The sequence below is a fragment of the Bison bison genome, unplaced genomic scaffold (genome assembly GCF_000754665.1).
Source record: "Bison bison bison isolate TAMUID 2011002044 unplaced genomic scaffold, Bison_UMD1.0 scf7180017864469, whole genome shotgun sequence".
Classification (NCBI taxonomy): Eukaryota; Metazoa; Chordata; class Mammalia; order Artiodactyla; family Bovidae; genus Bison; species Bison bison.
The window spans coordinates 6,930,459-6,951,909 of NW_011495030.1; the positions used below are offsets into that span (position 1 = coordinate 6,930,459).

General features: G+C 37.3%; 1 protein-coding gene across 8 annotated transcripts in view; it reads right to left on the bottom strand.

Moving 5' to 3' along the window:
• RFX3 (regulatory factor X, 3 (influences HLA class II expression)) overlaps nt 1-21,451 on the bottom strand; it is a 333,454-nt gene that overhangs the window by 189,785 nt on the left and 122,218 nt on the right. For all 8 annotated transcript variants that reach the window (XM_010860700.1, XM_010860702.1, XM_010860699.1 and 5 more), the window contains one exon: nt 4,634-4,758. In XM_010860700.1, the coding sequence (XP_010859002.1) occupies nt 4,634-4,750 (117 nt within the window). In that variant the 5' untranslated portion in view covers nt 4,751-4,758. The remainder of the gene's footprint in view (nt 1-4,633; nt 4,759-21,451) is intronic.

Here is a 21,451-nt window from a genome sequence, read left to right on the forward strand (position 1 = left end):
AAAGGAGGAGAGTGAAAAAGTTGGCTTAAAGCTCAACATTCAGAAAACGAAGACCATGGCATCCGGTCCCACCACTTCATGGGAAATAGATGGGGAAACGGTGGAAACAGTGGCAGACTTTATTTTTCTGGTCTCCAAAATCACTAGATGGTGACTGCAGCCATGAAATTAAAAGATGCTTACTCCTTGGAAGGAAAGTTATGACCAACCTAGACAGCATATTCAAAAGCAGAGACATTACTTTGCCAACAAAGGTTCGTCGAGTCAAGGCTATGGTTTTTCCTGTGGTCATGTATGGATGTGAGAGTTGGACTGTGAAGAAGGCTGAGCGCCGAAGAATTGATGCTTTTGAACTGTGGTGTTGGAGAAGACTCTTGAGAGTCCCTTGGACTGCAAGGAGATCCAACCAGTCCATTCTGAAGGAGATTAGCCCTTGGATTTTTTTGGAGGGAATGATGCTGAAGCTGAAACTCCAATACTTTGGCCACCTGATGTGAAGAGTTGACTCATTAGAAAAGACTCTGAATCTGGGAGGGATTGGGGGCAGGAGGAGAAGGGGACAACAGAGGATGAGATGGCTGGATGGCATCACTGACTCAATGGACGTGAGTCTGAGTGAACTCTGGGAGTTGGTGATGGACAGGGAGGCCTGGCGTGCTGCGATTCATGGGGTCGCAAAGAGTTGGACACGACTGAGCGACTGATCTGATCTGATCTGACCACAGTTTGAAAAAAGACGACATCAGCATATTAACAATACAGAGATGTCAGAATAATAAGAAATTATAGCACCTATCTTATCAGTTATAGACAATCTATATTCACAGAAACACTTTTAGAATGCACTGGGGATCTTCAAATATGTCACTGTTCTAGAAGAGAGGAAAGGCAAGGAGAGGAGAGAGGAGGGAGGGGAAAGGAGGAGAAGGGAGGAGAGACGAAAAAGGGAGGAAAAGGGAGGTGAGGAAGAAGAAAGAAAGGAAAGGAGGAATGGAGACAGGAAGGGAGGAAGGAAGGAAAGGACAGAGTAGACAAAATCTTTCCCAATAAGATAAGCCTGGAAGGACAATATAACAAGCATTTCCAGGCATATATCACAAGAACCCATTATGTGAAATAAAGTACTTTGTTGACAAAAAGAAAATGAAAGCTCTCAAACTCTTTGCTTGGTGTAAGGGGACCAGGTTGTCACCTGCCTTGAATGTCCTAGAGGAAAGAACTTGAGGGACTGAAAAATATGCCTGTTGGGAACGAGTCATGTGGCATAACCATGAAGTTTTCTATACTGTGTTCCATACGTACATGAGATTATTTTTTTATAAGGATATGAACAAAGTGTGTGTGTATATGTGTAATTTTCTATTTATAGCTGGTGATATTGATTTTCTACTTCTGTTAGGAACTTAGTTTTTTTTAATATATATTTAATATAAAAAGTGATTCTATTTAAGAAGCAATCAGATCTCCTCTATCAACTCTGTGCAATGAGGGGACTGGCCTTCCCTAACTATGGTGAAAGTCTTAAAGTTTATTCTTTGGTTTAACCTCTGCACTGAGGAAACCAAGTACAGGTGAAACCGTATTGAAAAGAAGGATTCAGTGAATTAGCACAAGAAATATCCAACTATCTTTCCTTACTCAGGTCCCCAGGCTACTAAGCATTCACCCGCCAGGCAAGAAGTTGAAGTTGTCTTTAAAAATATGACCACCTCAAGAGGAAAAAAAGTACTGAACATCAGAAGGTCCCCAGTTAAAAAGCCCAGTCAAGTGACTCTATACTGAAGTCAACAAAGTCACTGATGCATTCAAATCAGGCTTTTATCCCCACATTTTAAAATATGAATAAACCCTCAAAGATTATCAGGTATTTCAGAAAAGTTTCTAATACAAAAGACAGGCCAGAAAAAATTATTCTACATGAAAGAAAGAGACTATATGAGAAGAAAATTTCACAAACTTGAAAAATTAATACCTTGAGAGAGAGAAAAAAAGACACTATAAACAGGAAATAAAGCATGATGTTATAAAAAGGGCCATATAAGGAATTTTTTAAAGCTCTTAAAAATTAAAATTATGGTAACAGAAATGAAAAGTAATAGATGGGATGAAAGATGAAACTAAAAACAGAACCAAAAAGTCCAAAAAGTGAAAAAGGAGAAAAAAGAGGGGAGGTAATCATAAATGGGGGAAAAAAAAAAAGAATAAAAACTCCCAGTACTGGAGAACATGAGTGTCCCTGAGACTGAATAGGCTCATCAAGGTTCCAGCACAATGTATGGGAATAGGCCCATATCAAGACATGAAATTTCAAGAAACTGGGATTTAAAACATGAGAGAAAAAAACATATAGGTTGCATACAATGGATCAGGAATCAGAACAGTCTTTCACTTTTCCATAGCAATTCTGAAAACTGGAAGACATTGGAACAATTCCCTCAAGATTCTGAAGAAAAAGATATCCAACCCCTAATTCTATACCCATCCAACAACCAAACTGTGAAATAAATTCCCTCTCAGACACAAAAGAGTGCAAAATATACCATTTCTTAGGATGTTACTGCAAGTCGTGCTTTAGCAAATAAAGAAAGAGTTTAAGACACTGATTTAGGAAACAGGAAAGCCAACATAACAGAGAAAAGGGAAATCCCAGGATGATGGCAAAGGGATTGCCCAGGATGGGGCTGAGCAAAGACCATCCATTCCAGACTAGAGCAGGTCAGAATGATCTGAGACTTATTCAACGGGACACATAATCGTTAAATGCAAGGAAATTAAATGAGTTTTACAAAAAAGAAAAGTAATCACAGCTCACTAGATAGATCTGAATAGTTTTTATATGTCATGAGAATATAAACATTAATGATATATCAAAATTATAGCATAACTATTAGGTTGAAACGTATGAAATTGCTGTTTTTGTAGATCAAAAATTCCACATAGTTCAACCTAGTGTATCAGGAGCCTCTGGGACGGAAAAAGTGTGTGTGTGCATGCACACAAGCATATGTTAAGGACTAACTAGAAAGAAAAGTGTGATACAAAAATGTTTAAAACTAAAAAAATCAAGAAACAGTAAAATAAACACTGCTTGCCTCTGAGAAGGAATAGAGGGAGGGTGAGGACTGCTTTTTTTTAAATAACAAACTTGCTAAACTATTTTGACCTGTAGCAAACATCTAATAACACTAAATTTAATTTTTTAAAAATGTTTCTTGAAAAGGAAGGAAGGAAAAAAGGAAGAAAAGGGAAAAGAGAAAGAGAGAAAGAAAAGACAGTCCAGGAGTGAAGGCCAGGTGCACTTATCACACACACTTCAAGTTCTCAAGGGAGCACCTTCTGGAGAAAAGAGCAGGCTCTCCACTGCACTGCCATCAGAGACAGAAATACTCAAGGCCATTCTTCCTCCACGCAACAAACAACAAACAACAAACCACAGTGAGTGTAACTGTTCAATATGTACTTAATATTGGTAGGCTGTTGAACTATCTTCTTAAAATTATATATAACATTGTTCCAATAGTTCTTTGGATGATATGCCATAAGCTACTCTCTTCTGAATAATGTTCAGAGTCTTGAAATTGGTGATGACACCAATGATACCATTGTGTTATACAGAACAGAGAGAAGAGTGTGCTGAGATTTACGTATAAAAGAAATAATTGTGACAGATGTCTTCATTTACACTGAGAGTCCAAGACCCTTCTCCATGATTCTGGCACTCCCCCTGCCCATCCCACTTCTATCTCCTGAGAAGAACATAACCTTGAGTCCTTCTGTCTATAATTTAAGAAAAGTTATCCCTTTACCCAAAGACTTATTTATATTGCAATTTCAAAAGCACATTTGCTAAAGATTTTCTTTGATACTGAGAAATTACAGGAAAATTATCTTTCTCACATATTTTCTCACCATTCTTTAGAAGAAATGACAGGCCAATGTATTCACAATCCAAAGGAGAACTATTAACTGGCACAAAATAACACTATTTTGTCAGTAGCTTTCCAAAACAAGCTCAGTGTCCCAAGTATGAATAAGCCTTGTAGTAAACATGTGATGATGAATTCATTCTCAATTTTTTAAGTGGCATGACTCAGACTTTCAGACCTTTAAGATAATTTAATTTTCATTAAACAGTATCAGTCACCATAACACCCAGGCACCTTCCAAAATATCACAAACGCAAAATCCCTTCCTGTAGGGGTACAAACATCCTCTCCTTTATCAAATACTACCATAAGCCAATTACATAAAAATATGAGTGCTGACATTTCAATAAGAAAGAAATAGGAAGATGTGATAAAGAATAAGGAGGGGTGAAGAGGAGGAGAAAACCCAGTTAGAGTGGTCAAGTCAGAAACAAATGCTCTGTTTAGGACTTAAGAGGCTCTTTTGAAAGACGGATTATAGTTTGAGTGTTTATCTTTGTATCCCTACAGCCTATCTCAGAAAGAACTTGGCACACCAGAAAATGCTCAAGGAACATTTGCTGACTTTATCTAAGAACTGAACAAGGTCTGTTTTGGCACCCATTGTGCCAGAAAGTATTATCCGAATCATTTCTTCAACACAGCTGTGTTGGAGGGGCAGCTCAAGGAGATGCACAGCATCTTCTCTGGGAACAGCAGCTCCTTACCTGTTGTTGGACTGGTACTTGCTGTACCACCTGTGTAGGCACTGCTGCTTGACTAGCCACAGATGTCTGTAAAGTCACTGTCGAACCTGTGTCCGACCCGGTCTCTGATGTCTGCATGATGGTCTCTGAAATTTATTAAAACAGAAAGAAAGTTTAAAATGCTCTTCTCATATGACTAGATGCATCACATTGCTCTTAACATCCTACACTGAGACTAACTTCCTACTCCCAGAATATCTCTAACTCCACCCAACATGCTCTCTTGATATTCCATGCATGGTTATAGTCATGTTGACCACTTTAAAATCAATATAGAAAATTTCTAATCTACATTTTAAAAATCTCCAGAAATACCTCTTATTTTGAGGCTATAAAGGTTGAACTTCAATGAGGTCTCATCTGTTATAAGCTGTTTCAAGCACACTATAAACTAGTCATATTGTAAATTATGTGAAGACTTAATTCTCATAACACAAACCTTAACTGGATGCAAATGTCATAAATTGTACTTTCTCAACACTTTTATAAACTATAGGATGTCACTGGAAGTGTACAATTTAGAATAAATTATTTCTGAGGTCCAACTTTCAAACTCAATATTCACTGACTTTTAAAAATTAATGTGTATATATAAACCAATCGATATATCCTAAACTTAGCCACAGGATCAAGCTCACTGATTTTCTTGCCTGTGGGATGATATGGTGCTAAAATTACAGTTAAATTGTATTCTTACACAAAGAAAGCCAAACAACAATAATGTTGAATATTTTGAAAGATAAGGAGGATCACTATTATCTAGTGACATTTGCAAACAAAGACACGAAATTTTACCATCTCTCATTCACAACTCAACATGGCATATTTTTCAGTTCTTATGTGCCTACCTTACTAAATTAAGGATTTAATAACTAAATCAGGATTAAATTTTACAGTGTACATTCAACAAATATGGTTTCTTAGACCCTGATATTCCCTTTTGTTACTTTTACAGTCAATAGAAAAAATATTAATTTCTTTGCTATTGAGCAGGGACCAGAATTCTAGTTTTCTTTCCTAGGGGAAAAAACAATACTTAATTGGTAGCTTAAGAAAAATACTGCATTATGGTTTAAATCCATGAACAGTATGATGAACATTAATTTTCCCAAAGAAAATTCTGAAAGAGCATTCAGTTCTTTCAGTAGGAAATTAACCCCTCTCAGCATCTTTTGTCACAGCATGACCTCTTCCAACTTTTCCCCAAACCTTTTCTATCATCTCATTCAATTTCAGAAACGGACCTCTGAAGATATCTAATCTAAACTTATTTCGTAAAAGAGAAAACTAAAGCCAGAGAGGTTAAGAGACTTGCTCAAGGTGACAGGGAGTAGAGAAAGGACTAGGCCTTTTCACTTAGAAGCTCTGCTTAGTTTTCTTTCTAGACCTTGATAATGGTATAACTTTAGGTGATTGACTATTCTTATTCCACTGTTAGTCAAACCTCTAAAGCAGAACAATAAACCTTAATGCATACAAAAAGATACAGCAGTAAAGCTAACACTGACAGAGTATTTAACACATGCTATGTTCTCTTCTAAATGCTTTACATGTTAATTCATAAACAACTCCACGTGAAAACCCAATGTGGTTGGTATGATTATAATCTCCATTTACAGACGAGGAACGTTATGCCCATACAGTGAAGGTAGAGAGGGGCTACAGAAGGAAAGTGATGGTGACAGTGGCTACCACTCCATTTATTTGGGCCAGCTAATGTTCAGCTCACTGAAACTGAATTTATGGGAAAGCAAAACTAGTTGTCAGTTTCTCCAGTTTTCCAAAAGAAGACTTTTTTATGTGAAATAGCTAAAGATTGTGGCTAATTAATAAAAAATGTAACACTGATCTCCAAACACACACACACAGCCTTTTTTCTTCACTAGTATTAAGACCACGAATATGCCTGACAATATTTGAGAATGACAGTATTCACTACATAAAACTCTTGCCTAATTAAGATTACCTGGGGACTGCTGCTGCTGCTAAGTCGCTTCAGTCGTGTCTGACTCTGTACGACCCCATAGACGGCAGCCCACCAGGCTCCCCCATCCCTGGGATTCTCCAGGCAAGAACACTGGAGTGGGTTGCCATTTCCTTCTCCTGGGGATTAGTGGTTCCCAAAATTGGGAGAGGGGATACACAAATTCAGAACTCTATCTGTACCTCTTCTTTATTCCATTGTAGAGGGAAGAAATACCCTCCCCCAAAAGAAAACACATGCCAATTTCCTTTAATTCATTACACACTTTTGGGCAATTGATGCCACTTGCACTGTACCAGAGGGCTATTAGTGAGAGCGAGGTGACACCTTTCTGCAGGGAATGAGGAATGAACCAGACTGATATCATCTTCAGTGAGTTTTTCTTAGCTTCTCTTCCCAACTCCAAGAGAGGCATTGGTCAATTTAGTACACAAATGAGGAACACAGTTGCCAATTATGTTTTTGTGTTTAAGCTATTCAATCCAGGGTTGGATGAGATTCTTACAATGAAGTCACTCAAAGTAAAACCCTCTCCTGTTCATTCCAGTCACTCAAAGTAAAACCCTCTCCTGTTCATTCCAGTCTTGGCTAGGAACTTCACTGAGGCTCTTTCGTGTATCCAGGGGTCTGTACAGAAGACCACCCTACACACTGTTTTTTGGTATATGACTCATAATTTGACAACCACTGTTTTAGACAAATAAATGTTAAGACTATAAATAATGAAGATCTTTAAAAAATTAAATGCACTTTGAAAGTAATTCCTCAGTAAATCACCTGAGAGAGCTTATCGGAAGATAAAAGGCACAGATTTGAAAACTGGGTGCCTATGGACCATATTAGACTCCATAGATAGGCTTTGGCATAGACTATCTACAAATTAAAATTTTTAACTGTCAGCCTTTAAAAACCAGAAAATTCTGTGTTAAAAGCCAAATTTCTAAATTCTCTTGAAAAATCTGAATATCTAGAAAAGGTAAGCCCATATTATGTGTTTTATACTCAAATTATTTATATGGCAATACATATGCTTGGCCTTTATAGGCATTTGAGGCATAAAAGAAACACCCAAGCTTTGACTACTTTACTAATAGGAATGTTTAACTTTTAGATGATTGGAACTAAAATCTTTATAATTTAACTTCATCTCTGGGTCAGCTGAGGCCCAGAGATGTTAAGTCACTGAACCGAGACCAAATAGCTGTTGGAAGTAAAAAAAAGAGGGTATGGACATCACACTGAAGCTCATGCACTGAACTACTAACAAACTAGAAGTCCTGAGTTTCATAATTGACACTGAATAGACCAGAAGTGAAGGGAATTTAAAAAAGCAAATTGGTAAACTTTTAGAATGAGAAAGAAGGAAAAAGATCCCAATTATTTAATAGGAGCAACCTTTACAGAATACAATGGGGAAAATAAGATGGAGAGAAAATGATGGCCTATATACCTTAAAGTTAGACAGTCATGAAGAAATTTCCATCCAGCTTCTCGCTCTAGAATATACCACATCAAAAGCAACACAGAAAGACCAATCCAGAACATTCAATAACTTTCCAGAATATCTACTGTTTACTCCCAAGTTACTGCTCATCATCTAATCTCCTTGGCTCCTGAATTACAGGGTCATGCCAATTGATAAGAACTTAGTCTCCCAGTTTGGTCTCTACCCTTCCTTAATAGACACAACTTAATTATCCTCTGATTTCATTTTCTTCCTCAAGTTTGCAGAAGAGGTTCTCTCCACCAAAGCCTCAGGCCTTCAAAGGATCTTGGTCACATCCCTCCCAGAGACTGGCTCAAAAAGTTATAACAAAAAAACACTCACAATCCCATAGTTAGGTCTCTCATTAACTAGTCTTTTCCAGGTGCCACACAATATGCTAGCAGCTTGAAATATATCTTCTCATTTAATCCTCAAAAGACCCCTATAATGGTAATGCTATTATTTCCAATTAAAAGATGAGAAAACTGAAGCACAAATTGATTAAAAACTTGCTGAAAGTCACACAGTTGGTAAGAGTAAGTGTCTAAATTCAAATCCAGATTTGCTTTACTCTAAAGCCCATGTTATCATATACCACACACATGTCATAATGTACATTACTGAATACTTTGCAAAATCACAATGAAAGGCTTCCAAATGAAAAGCTAGAGATAACTGGTCTGAACAGAAAATCTTTGGGATTCTCAAACTATCCTATTTGATCTATAATAGTGAGACATCTCTTCTCTCTCTGACATCGAACACAGGAAGCATTCTCTTTCTACTGAGACATAATACAACTGAACTGAGCTATCAGAGAAGCCTCATTGCCCATTTGGTAAAGAATCCGCCTGCAATGCAGGAGACCCTGGTTCGATTCCTGGGTTGGGACAATCCCCTGGAGAGGGGATGGGCTACCCACTCCAGTATTCTTGGGCATCCCTTGTAGCTCAGTTGGTAAAGAATCCACCTGCAATGCAGGAGACCTGGGTTCGACCCCTGGGTTGAGAAGATCCCCTGGAGAAGGGAAAGGCTACCCACTCCAGTATTCTGGCCTAGAGAATTCCATGGCCTGTATAGTCCATGGGGTCACAAAGAGTCAGACACAACTAAGCCACCTTCACTTTCATTTTCAATAAATCCCAACTAGTGTTTTTCCAGAGGCATTTTAACTGATTAATTCTGAAGACCTGATTTAATAGCAGATCAATTTGAATGTTAAAGCATGCTGAGAAGTGTAAGCTTCCCGCCAAATTCTCCTAAACAGATCATTTAAACCCACTGACACATGCAGAGTATTTTGGTAGCTTTCCAACATTACTTGAAAGCACAGACCATCACATGAGGGTAGTGTCTTAACATGCTTCATTTGTAGGTTTTGTTTTAGATCCAGTATAAAGGACTGTGTGTACATCTGAGGTGTTCCCATTCATCTAATGGTGGTTTCTGATGTTTTGTTTATGTTTGGGAGTAATTTGGTTAGTTTAGTTCCTTCATAGCCCCCTTTCAAGTGATATTTGTTTATCAGCCACAAATGCTGTCACATTAATCCATTTTGATAAGCTAAATAAACCCCTGCCGTTTGTCCATGATGCAGTCCATATGTAAATAAGTTGTATATTCTTGCAGGAGAGAAATGCACGATTTCAGTCTAGTCATCCTTGCCTAATGTGGCTGTCAGGTGTGTCAAGAGCAACAGATGCTTGTTTGACAAAGGACCTTTTTATTCTGGCTAATTAAGCAGTTGGACACACCCGCCTGTTAACGGTTTTTGCTTTGTATGGCCAGCTCTGGCTGAATCATGCGAATCTACAGCTAAATAGGCCACATTTTGAAAGAAGGCTAATTAACCCTTGGAAAAGGGAAAAGAATATTGCAAAAACCCAGCTGCTGAATGCCGCAAGATTACCATTCTGCAACCTGATGGGCAAAACCCAGGCAAAGCAAATGTGTTTGGAACAAACACACATTATTGCAAGTTTCAAGGCATTCAAGTGTTCTTTGTGAAACTTCCTGAAGATTATTTAATACACTCAAATTCACAGCTGGATTTCTTTCATCACACACAATGTACATGCCAGATTAAATGGTTTAATAGTCTGACCTAATCAATTACTTATCAAACAGAACTATATAACTGGGCTAGCTTAAAAGTACATAGTATCATCTAATTTTTATTGGGTTTTTTAATCCTGAAATAATTTGCTTTCCAAAAAGAAAGCAAAGTCTGCAAAGCTTGGTCCCAGTATACTGACTGTATTGTCATTACACACCAAGGAATGTAACAAGTTTTAATTCAGTTCAGTTCAAAATAAAAACCTGTAATTTGAAGACAACATAGAATTATCTTCCTTTATCCTTAGTACAGAAAAGCAAAAGATGGTAATTCCAATTTCTATTTCAACCAAATTAACCAATATTATTATGATAGTTAGTTATTGGTATAGTAAAAATAAATCACACCTAAAATGTGACATTAAAGAATAAATTACTTAGAAACCTGGTTCAACATAAGACCATAGGAATGCTATTTACAGAACAAAAAGTCATAATTTAAAATTATTACTTTTATAATACAGAATAAGGAGTTTAACATCAGTGTGCTTTCACAGAGAAACATCCAAAATCACAACAAAACTTTTTCAGTATGAGATTATTACTAATACTCTGATTAAGCATCAGTATTCTTAAATAAATGTTAGAAAATAAATAAGAGCATATATAACACCCATAGAATTGAAAACCTCTACTTATTAAAATTAGACAACTGAGTCATGATTTTGGGAAACAAAATAGCTGATACATACTTTCCTGAACACAAAACCAGTATGAAATATACATTTCTGACTATTCTGAAGTGGATGATGAAAATATTAAGATCATTCCAATTCTTTAGGAAAAAACTAAGAATATTAAGCTTTTTTTCAAAGTTGACAATATAATGAAAAATAATGAGGTATATTAGAAATTATATATAGGGTTAAAATAATGTGGTTTTCTTTTTTTGAAACTGACAAAACTTTATTGGTCTGAATAATATACCTAAAAATGTAAAACACTATGTCTTGCCTTTTTTTTTTTTTTTTTTTTTCACTTCACTAGCACAAATGAAAACAAACTGGTTAAGCTACAAACTAACAGTCAGCTCTTTTTACTTGAAATATGTGAAAAGTTTACTTTTTAATTAGTCCATTAAGATAAAAAATGTTAAAGTTGTGAAATCTGTGAAATCTGTTAAATATGTGAAATCTGTGAAAAGTTTACTTATTGTAAATAAAGCACAGGGCTTTCTCAAATCAGTAAATCAAGTAACTAAAGAGATGTAAAACAAAAATTTCTAATTTTCTATATTATAAAAGCTCTGCTTCTTTTTTAGATTTGATGCTATAATCCTCCTGTGTACATTTAATCTTTTGTACTAAATTGATCTGTAGAAAAATGATGGAATGATAATAGTGTAGACTGCTTGGCAGTCATCTTCCTATGATAACTGATGACAGAGATTAATCTTGGCAATGATTAATCAGCACACTGGTAACATATACAGTTTGCCTGGGTAACTTTTTTCACTCTTCAAGCAAAAGTTTTCTCTTTGATTCAGAAATAGATTATGAAAAACTGTTCTTTGGAGAAAACAAATCAAATTAAATAACTTTAACATTTTTTATCTTAATGGACTAATTAAAAAATGTAACAACCTATTAACACATTACTGAAACCACACTGCTGAAATGATGTAAGAATTTTGTTATTTGTTTCTAGTTATCAAGAGAGACTATTATCAGTTACAGAGGTAATTCCTGGGAAAAGAGATCTACGTGCTTGTCCAGTCTACTGCTGAGGCCATCCTGCCTGGCATTTTCTCCCACTCACTCTGACAAATTAAAAGGCCAATCAGTCTTACCTAGGTGACATATGCTAAAAAAAAAAAAAAAAAGGAGCACTCAGATAACAGCTAAAAGAAAAGAAAACCAATGAACAAAAATTTCTGAATATCCTATACTTTTTCTTACTAGAAGAAGAGTCTGAGAACAAAATGATGCAACATACAGAAAGATTCTTACCAAAATCTATGAGACAAATCTATAAATGTTTCTTATTATTGGTCAATTCAATCCTGACAGGGACTAGAACCTATTAAACGGAGTATTTAATGATGACAGCACTTAGAATTAAAAAACAAAGAGCATTTTATCATAAATCAATCATTTGCATTACTAGAGAGAGTAATAAGAATAGCTAGCATATGTTGAGCATTTCCTATGTGATAGATGCTTTGCATCTTTGCATACATTGAACCTTAATTTCAACCATTAAGTAGATATTCTCATTTTATAGGAGAGAAAAGCCTTCAGTTCAGTTCAGTTCAGTCGCTCAGTCGTGTCCGACTCTTTGCGACCCCATGAATTGCAGCACACCAGGTCTCCCTGTCCATCACCAACTCCCGGAGTTCACTCAAACTCAGAATTATGTAATTTGCTGACAATCACAGAACTATTAAGAGATAAAGAAAGGATTCAAGTTCAGGTCTGCCTCACTCCAATAATGGCACCCTGACACTGGATCCCAGGCAGCAATATAAACAGCTAGACAGGTGAGGCTATTTTAGTGAAATCATCAAGATAAAGTATTCTATGGAGACTTTGGGTGCTAAGAAAGAATTCTAAATTTGAACAAATGGACACAAATATCACATGAACTGTAAGTATGTACTATGCCTAGTATTTGATCACTATGTAACCAAAGTTATGTTTATGACATAGAAAAGCATATCATGGGTTAAAAGAGATATGTACTAACCTTGTGTTCAGAAAATATTTATAGATGGAAGAGGAAATAATATGAGACTTGTTTCCTTTTAAGAATTTAAATTTGTCTTAAAAAACAGTCAAATGGACCCATTTAGGCTAGTATCTCTATATAATATATAATATTATATATAATAATATATATACTATTATAATATAATAATATACACAAATACAAAGATGTTCACTCAAGTATTATTTATGACAGTCAATAATAACTGAAATGTCTGTAATGGGGGAACTAATAAATTCTTCTATTCTATATTCCTATAATGGAACACTCTATAGATCTATAAAAGTCAGCATGGAAAGATGTTCATAATACTTAAGTATAAGAAGCAGGATGCCAAATAATATGCAGCCCATGGTATAATTTTATTCACAGATATAAAATGGCATGCTACTGCTGCTGCTGCTGCTAAGTCACTTCAGTCGTGTCTGACTCTGGGTGATCTCATAGACAGAAGCGCACCAGGCTCCCCCATCCCTGGGATTCTCCAGGCAAGAACACTGGAGTGGGTTGCCATTTCCTTCTCCAATGCAGGAAAGTGAAAAGTGAAAGTGAAGTCGCTCAGTCGTGTCTGACTCTTAGTGACCCCATGGAGTGCAGCCCACCAGGCTCCTCCATCCATGGGATTTTCTAGGCAAGAGTACTGGAGTGGGTGCCACTGCATGTGGCATGGTTTGGTAAAATTCTTGAGGGTATACAGTGACAACAGTGTAACTCCTAAGGACTCCTGAATACCAGCTTTCCCAAACCAATGATCTTAACTTTGGGTGGCCTCAAGCTAACCACAGGCTTATTGGTCAAAAGCAACATGAGCTCCAGAGACTCATCCTACCCTGGAGCCATCCCAAAAAGTCCGTTTTGTAGTCTGTAAAATAGCCCTTATAATCCCCAAAATACCTGTATAGTATTTGATCCCAAAATACCTGTATAGTATTTGATCCTTTCAGTAAGTAAAAGTTCTGTCTGCCTTCCTACTAAGTGGCTCAAAATTCCCAAAGTGCTCTAAAAACCAACATTTTCAATATTTCTAATGGAACAGGCTACATGCAAAACAATGAAATTAGATAATTCTTTAACACCATACACAAAAATAAGCTCAAAATGGATTACAGACCTAAATGTGAGACTATACACTATAAAATTCCTAGAGGAAAACATAGGCAGAACACTCTGACATAAATTGCAGCAGTATCTTTTTTGATCAATCTCCCAGGATAATGTAAATAAAAATGAAAATATACAAATGGGACTGACTTAAACTCAAAAGCTTTTGCACAGCAAAGGAAACAATAAACAAGATGAAAAGACAACCCACAGATGGGGAGAAAATATTTGCAAATGATGTGGCCTACAAGGGATTAGTATCCAAAATTTATAACCAGCTCATGATGCTTAACAGCATCAAAACAAACAACTCAGTTAACAAATAGGCAGAAGACTTATATAGGTACTTCTCCAAAGAAGACATACAGATGGCCAAGAGGCACATAAAAAGATGTTCAACATCACTAATTATTAGAGAAATGAAAAACAAAACTACAATGAGCTGTCACCTCACACTAGCCAGAATGGCTATCATCAAAAAATCCACAAAGAATAAATGCTGGGAGAGTGTGAAGAGAAAGGAACCCTCCTACACTGTTGGTGGGAATGTAAATTGGTACAGCTACTATGGAGAACAGTACAGAGGTTCCGTAAAGAACTGAAAATAAGAGCTATCATATAACCCTGCAATCCCACTTCTGGGTATATAACCAGAGAAAAACATGATCTGAAAGGATACAAACACCCCAGTGTTCACTGGGGTGTGAACAATACCCAAGACATGGAAGCAGCATGTGCATCAACAGAGGAACAGATAAAATGTGGTACATATATAAAATGGACTACTCAGTCCATTGTACCTATGTACACATAATTATTTTAAAAGAATTAAATAATGCCATTTGCAGCAACATGGGTAGACCGAGAGATTGTCATACTGAGTGATATGATATCCCTTCTATGTAGAAGCTATAAGAAATGACACAGATGAATTTACTTACAAAACAGAAACAGACACACAGACTTAAGAGAACGAACTTATGGTTGCCGGTGGAAGGGATGGGTGGAAGGAATAGTTAGGGAGTTTGGGATGGACATATATACTCTGCTATATTTAAAATGGATAACCAACCAGGATCTACTGTATAGCACATGGAATTCCACTCAACTGTTATGTAGCAGCCTGGATGGGAGGAGAGTTTGATGGAGAACTGATACATGTACTTGTATGGCTGAGTCCCCTTGCTGTTCCCCCCAAACTATCACAACATTGTTAACTGGCTATATTCTGTGCTGTGCTTAAGCCCTCAGTCATGTCCAAGTCTTTGCAACTCCATGGACTGTAGCCCGCCAGGCTCCTCTGTCCATGAGGATTCTCCAGGCAAGAATACTGGAGTGGGATGCCATGCCCTTCTCCAGGGGATCTTCCCAACCCAGGAATAGAACTGGGGTCTCCTGCCTTGCAGGTAGATTCTTTACCAGTTGAGCTACCAGGGAAGCCCAACTGGCTATACCTCAATACAAAATAAGAAGTTAAAAAAAATTATATGGAGATTATATCTACAGGTCCATTCATTGCTAGTGCCACGAACTTGGTCATATTTCTGCTGAAAGAAGGAAATCAATGGTAATACACATTCCCAAATGTTAAATATGATCCCTTTCTTATGACATTGCCTGGTACTTATTGTCCAATTCAGAATAAAGACATGAATTTCAATTCTGTTCCCACATACTGAAACTCATAAAAGCAGTGGTGACCTTTCCATAGATCTCAAACTGAGAAGGGGATATAGGTGGGGAATTTAGGTGTTTAGTGTCTCTTTTAAAACAAGCCTAGTGACATCTGGTTTCTTCTTCCTACACACCCTAAACTTTATTAAAAAGTTTTATTTTTTTCCCTATACTCAGTAGTGGGGTTTATCCACACACATGAAATTATTCACTTTCAGCCTTATGATTTGTGTTGATAAAAATATGGTGGCCAGCTGGGGCTCCCAAATAAATGGTCTTACTTTAGATGGGATGAGAGCAAAGAGAGAGGAAACATTGGCTTAAAAGGTAGCCTACTTAAAGAACCACAAAAGAAAGCAAACAGGTAATGCTGTCTCCAAACAGGATTTCCTTTGGATTTAACAGGGAGTGAAGTAAAACACGAATTCTTAATTTTCTTCACACCAAAAAAGGCTTCAATAACAACTTTTTCTTGGATTCTCTTTCCCACGCAAGAAATTTTTCTATTTTTTTCTACCTCTTATTTCTTTTTCTTTTTATAAAAGTAAAGAATAGAGCCTTTTGCAGTTCCTAACTATTGCAATGACAGGCTCAAAGAGATCAACACATCTAAAAGGGGATATAATACTGTATAATAACATTGCTAATAATGGAAATAATATACCCCACTAAATGTACAATATCTTAAAAGAACTAAACTCTCATTACTGCCATTTTTTGGTGAATGTAGTGAACATGGGAGAGAGGGTAGACTTCAAAAAAATCTATATATTCATACATACATAAATACTGGAAATAACTGCTCTAAAACATAATACTATTATTAATCAAGTGAAATAGTTACACTGACTTTCATTATAAAATGCATATGTACACACTTAGAAAAAAAGGCTTGGATAAAAGATGAAAATTAAAATAGATTGAAGATTCTACCCAACTCTGTTCGCCCTCAAACTTAACCAGAAAATTACTTCTAAAAATGAATAATACTTGAAATAAGTCAATAATACTGAACTAAAGACACTTCCTTCAAGCTTCTTTTTTGGAATTGGTGATGCACTCCTTTCAATTCACTCTAAAGCATTTTCATGGCTTCAAAAGCAAGAGTTCCTTCTAAAGCCTTAGGCCTTAGGCTATCTCATAAATCTATGGTTAAGACCCCTTAACTGGGGATATTAATATGCAAATCACCTGTAAATTCTCTATTATTAAAAGCTATTCTCATTATGTAATGTTTTATATAATTGTAAAATTTTACATGATGCGTTTCATTTCTACCCTCCCTCCTCTTCTTACACTTTGGGGATCTCCCCAGGGGACTAAAACAGAACTCTTCCTTTAACCCTTAAAATACCTTCAACAGTGACTGTTCTATCATTTCTTTTATCACCAAACTTTTCTCTCTCAATTCCCAAATCTAATCAATTACGGAGGCCAATGATTCTGCTTCTTTGTCTCTCAAAATTTACTCACATTATCTTCATCTCTTCAGCTTCAGAGTGGAGGTCAGTTCCTGCAATAGGTTCCCAGTGCCCTTAGGATGAACAGCAAAGCCCTCAACAAGGGTATGTAAGAAAGACTCTTTAGAATATAGCTCCCGCCTACCATCTCCAGAGAGTACTAAATACAGGCTGCTGCTGCTGCTGCTAAGTCGCTTCAGTCGTGACGGACTCTGTGCGACCCTATGGACAGCAGCCCACCAGGCTCCTCCATCCACAGGATTCTCTAGGCAAGAATACTGGAGTGGGTTACCATTTCCTTCTCCAAAATACAAGTTAGCCATATGGAACTACTCTCAGCTTCCTGATCCCAGGGCTTTTGCACAGGAAGTTCTCTTTGACTCAAATGTGCCTTCCCACCTCTTCACTTTATCTTTCAGATCTCAGAATACCTTCCACTTCCCCCAGACACTCTCCCAAACCCCATCACTATTCCCTCTCCGTGACCCCTCTGCTTCCAAATAAGTCTGGATCTGGTATTTGAGTGTTCCTATAGCATCTTACTTTTACTCAGCTAGCAACAATATTAGATGCAGTTTAACTGTCTCTCCAGATGATTATAAAAACCATGAGCACATGGACTATGCTTATCTTTTTCACCTACAAATATGTAACACTGCCTAACACACAGAGGATCTTCAATTTGTTGAATGAACAGATGAATCTACAAGGAGGATGAGTTTAAGACCCTACAGAAACAGTACTATTAGAGCACACTATATCAGGTGCATTTAATATTTAAAAATTGTGAAAAAATATAGTTTTCTCAAACCTGGGTGTTCATTGGAAGGACTGATGCTGAAGCTGAAACTCCAATATTTATGTAAGGATTTTGCACCTCATGCGAACAGTTGACTCATTGGAAAAGACCCTGATGCTGGTAGGGATTGCAAGCAGGAGAAGAAGGGGATGACAGAGGATGAGATGGCTGGATGGCATCACCAACTCGATGGACATGAGTTTGAGTGAACTCCGGGAGTTGGTGATGGACAGGGAGGCCTGGTATGCTGCAATTCATGGTGTTGCAAAGAGTCGGACACAACTGAGTGACTGAACTGAACTGAGAGCCATTTACAACCAAGTTATTTATTAGGAATATTTTCTCCTAATTTTCTAATGTGACTTCACTTTCAATTCCGATTATGGCAGAATTTTATAACTCCCATATTCTAATATTTGTATGCCTTAACAGATTTTGTGTATAGTTTTTTTTCAATAAAGAAACAAAATAAGGATTAAATAAACTCAAATGAGCAAATTAAGTTTGCAACTATTGCTCTGAATCTCCTGACACATCATTTACTATCTTAATAAGTATACCTGATTCACTGAATTGTGGTTTAAGAACCAATGCTCTAATCATATCATCTGAGAAAATGTAGCCTGGTATGCCTCCTTTTGTTTTCAAGAGACAGAAGCACTCAGAGATCTTTAATTTTCATAGCTGAAAAACTAAGAATAAGTAATTGGCCTAATAGTAATTATTCTAACTTCATAATTAATTAACAATTTGAAATTTATTTGAGCTTGGCAATATTCAACTGACATTCTTCTATATTCTCTTAACAATTATTGAAACTTCACAAAAAAAATAATAGAAGGGTATTTCAAGAAACCTCTAGTTATAAATTAGTTAACACATTTATGTAAGGATTTTGCATGCATTATTTAATCTGTCCAGAAATCCTGTGAGGTAAGTACTATTATTATCCCATTTTATGGATGAGAAAACTTAGGCCCAAAGCTTAAATGATTCTATAATCTCCAAGGTCACATAGTTAGAAATGGACAGAGTGAGGACATAAATATACCATACCATGTATTAGGTACCAGGAACAAAAACTGTGGGCTTTTTTTCTTTTTCTTACCCTAGCTATATGCTGTATTGGGCTTATAATACAATGATTTAAATGTTGTACAGACTAACTACTATGTCAGTTCAGTTCAGTTCAGTCGCTCAGTCGTGTCCGACTCTTTGAGACCCCATGAATCGAAGCACGCCAGGCCTCCCTGTCTGTCACCAACTCCCGGAGTTCACTCAGACTCACGTCCATCGAGTCAGTGATGCCATCCAGCCATCTCATCCTCTGTCGTCCCCTTCTCCTCCTGTCCCCAATCCCTCCCAGCATCAGAGTCTTTTCCAATGAGTCAATTCTTCGCATGAGGTGGCCAAAGTACTGGAGTTTCAGCTTTAGCATCATTCCTTCCAAAGAAATCCCAGGGCTGATCTCCTTCAGAATGGACTGGTTGGAACTTCTTGCAGTCCAAGGGACTCTAGAGTCTTCTCCAACACCACAGTTCAAAAGCATCAATTCTTTGGTGCTCAGCCTTCTTCACATTCCAACTCTCACATCCATACATGACCACAGGAAAAACCATAGCCTTGACTAGACGGACCTTTGTTGGCAAAGTAATGTCTCTGCTTTTGAATATGCTATCTATGTAGTCCTGTCTAAATAGTAGTCTTTTCCATATTTTTAATCTTCTGCAACAGAAATTGGACATGCTGTAATTTCTTAACCAAGTTACTAATCCTCTGTTGTGGTAGCCACAGCGCATTTGCATGCACACACCCACAGACATACACATAATGGATATTTAGCATCAACAGTTATGCTGTACATATAGTAAGTATACAACACACATGCAAATACACACAGAGGCAGACCTTCCAGATGGTTCCAACTTTGGCTATAGGCAAAGGTGAGGAAAAACACTCTAATTCTAAAGGCAGTAGTACTCTTCCATTACAGCTTCACTGTCCCCCACTCCTGGTAGAGATGCTGATGGGTATATGATAACACTAAGACCACTCTGTCAAAAATCAACTTGCTAGATAAGAACCATTGGTGACAAATTGACCAGTTCACTCAAAATTCATTTCTTTTAACCATTTACTCTATGACACAATTTGTATTGAATAAAAGTTTTAAAAGGCCTTTGAGGATTTCTTTGACCCTTCTATTGATGAGTTCAAGCTTTTAACTTATCTGAAATTTTGCTACAAGTTAGCACACTATAGGCTACCTATAACTATATTCTGGAATTTCACCAGTTTCTGAGCCAATGACTTTTGAAAATGAATATTAATTTTAAATTAAAGGAATGTGCATGTCTTGAATATCATGGAGTTTATAAATGAGAACAGGGAAGGTGTATTTCTTTTAATACACTTTTCACCTATTGAATACATTATATACTTATCCTAATTTAACAAATTTGTTAACCACTACAAATAGATAGGGAGAAGGCAATGGCACCGCACTCCAGTACTTTGCCTAGAAAATCCCATGGATGGAGGAGCCTGGTGGGCTACAGTCCGTGGGGTAGCTAAGAGTTGGACATAACTGAGGGATTTCACTTTCACTTTTCACTTTCATGCATTGGACAGGGAAATGGCAACCCACTCCAGTGTTCTTGCCTGGAGAATCCCAGGGACGGGGGAGCCTGGTGGCTGCCGTCTATGGGGTCACACAGAGTCGGACATGACTAAAGTGACTTAGCAGCAGCAACAAATAGATAAATATATTGTTTTGGTTTTAAGCAACTGAAAGGTATTTCATATATAAAGTATCAACAATACATTTGACATTCAATTGGGCTGTACTGATAAATATTTGTTGACAAATATCCGTGGTGAAGCTGCTGTGGAAAAATTAAAACTAATTAATGTGTGTGCTTTGTCGCTCGGTCATGTTCAACTCCTTGCAATCCCAGGGACTATATAGCCTGCCAGGCTCCTCTGTCCATGGGATTCTCCAGGCAAGAATACTGGAGTGGACTGCCATTTCCTTCTCCAGGAGATCTTCCCAACCCAGGGATCAAACCAAGGTCTCCCACACTGCAGGCAGATTCTTTACGATCTGAGCCACCTGGGAAGCCCGTGAATACTGGATTGGGTAGCCTATCCTTCTCCAGGGTATCTTCCCAACCCAGGAATCGAACCAGGGTCTCCTGCATTGGAGGCAGATTCTTTACTAGCTGAGCTACCAGGAAAGCCTAATTAATCAGATCAGATCAGTCGCTCAGTTGTGTCCGACTCTTTGAGACGCCATGAATCGCAGCATGCCAGGCCTCCCTGTCCATCACCAACTCTCAGAGTTCACTGAGACTCACATCCATCGAGTCAGTGATGCCATCCAGCCATCTCATCCTCTGTCATCCCCTTCTCCTCTTGCCCCCAATCCCTCCCAGCATCAGAGTCTTTTCCAATG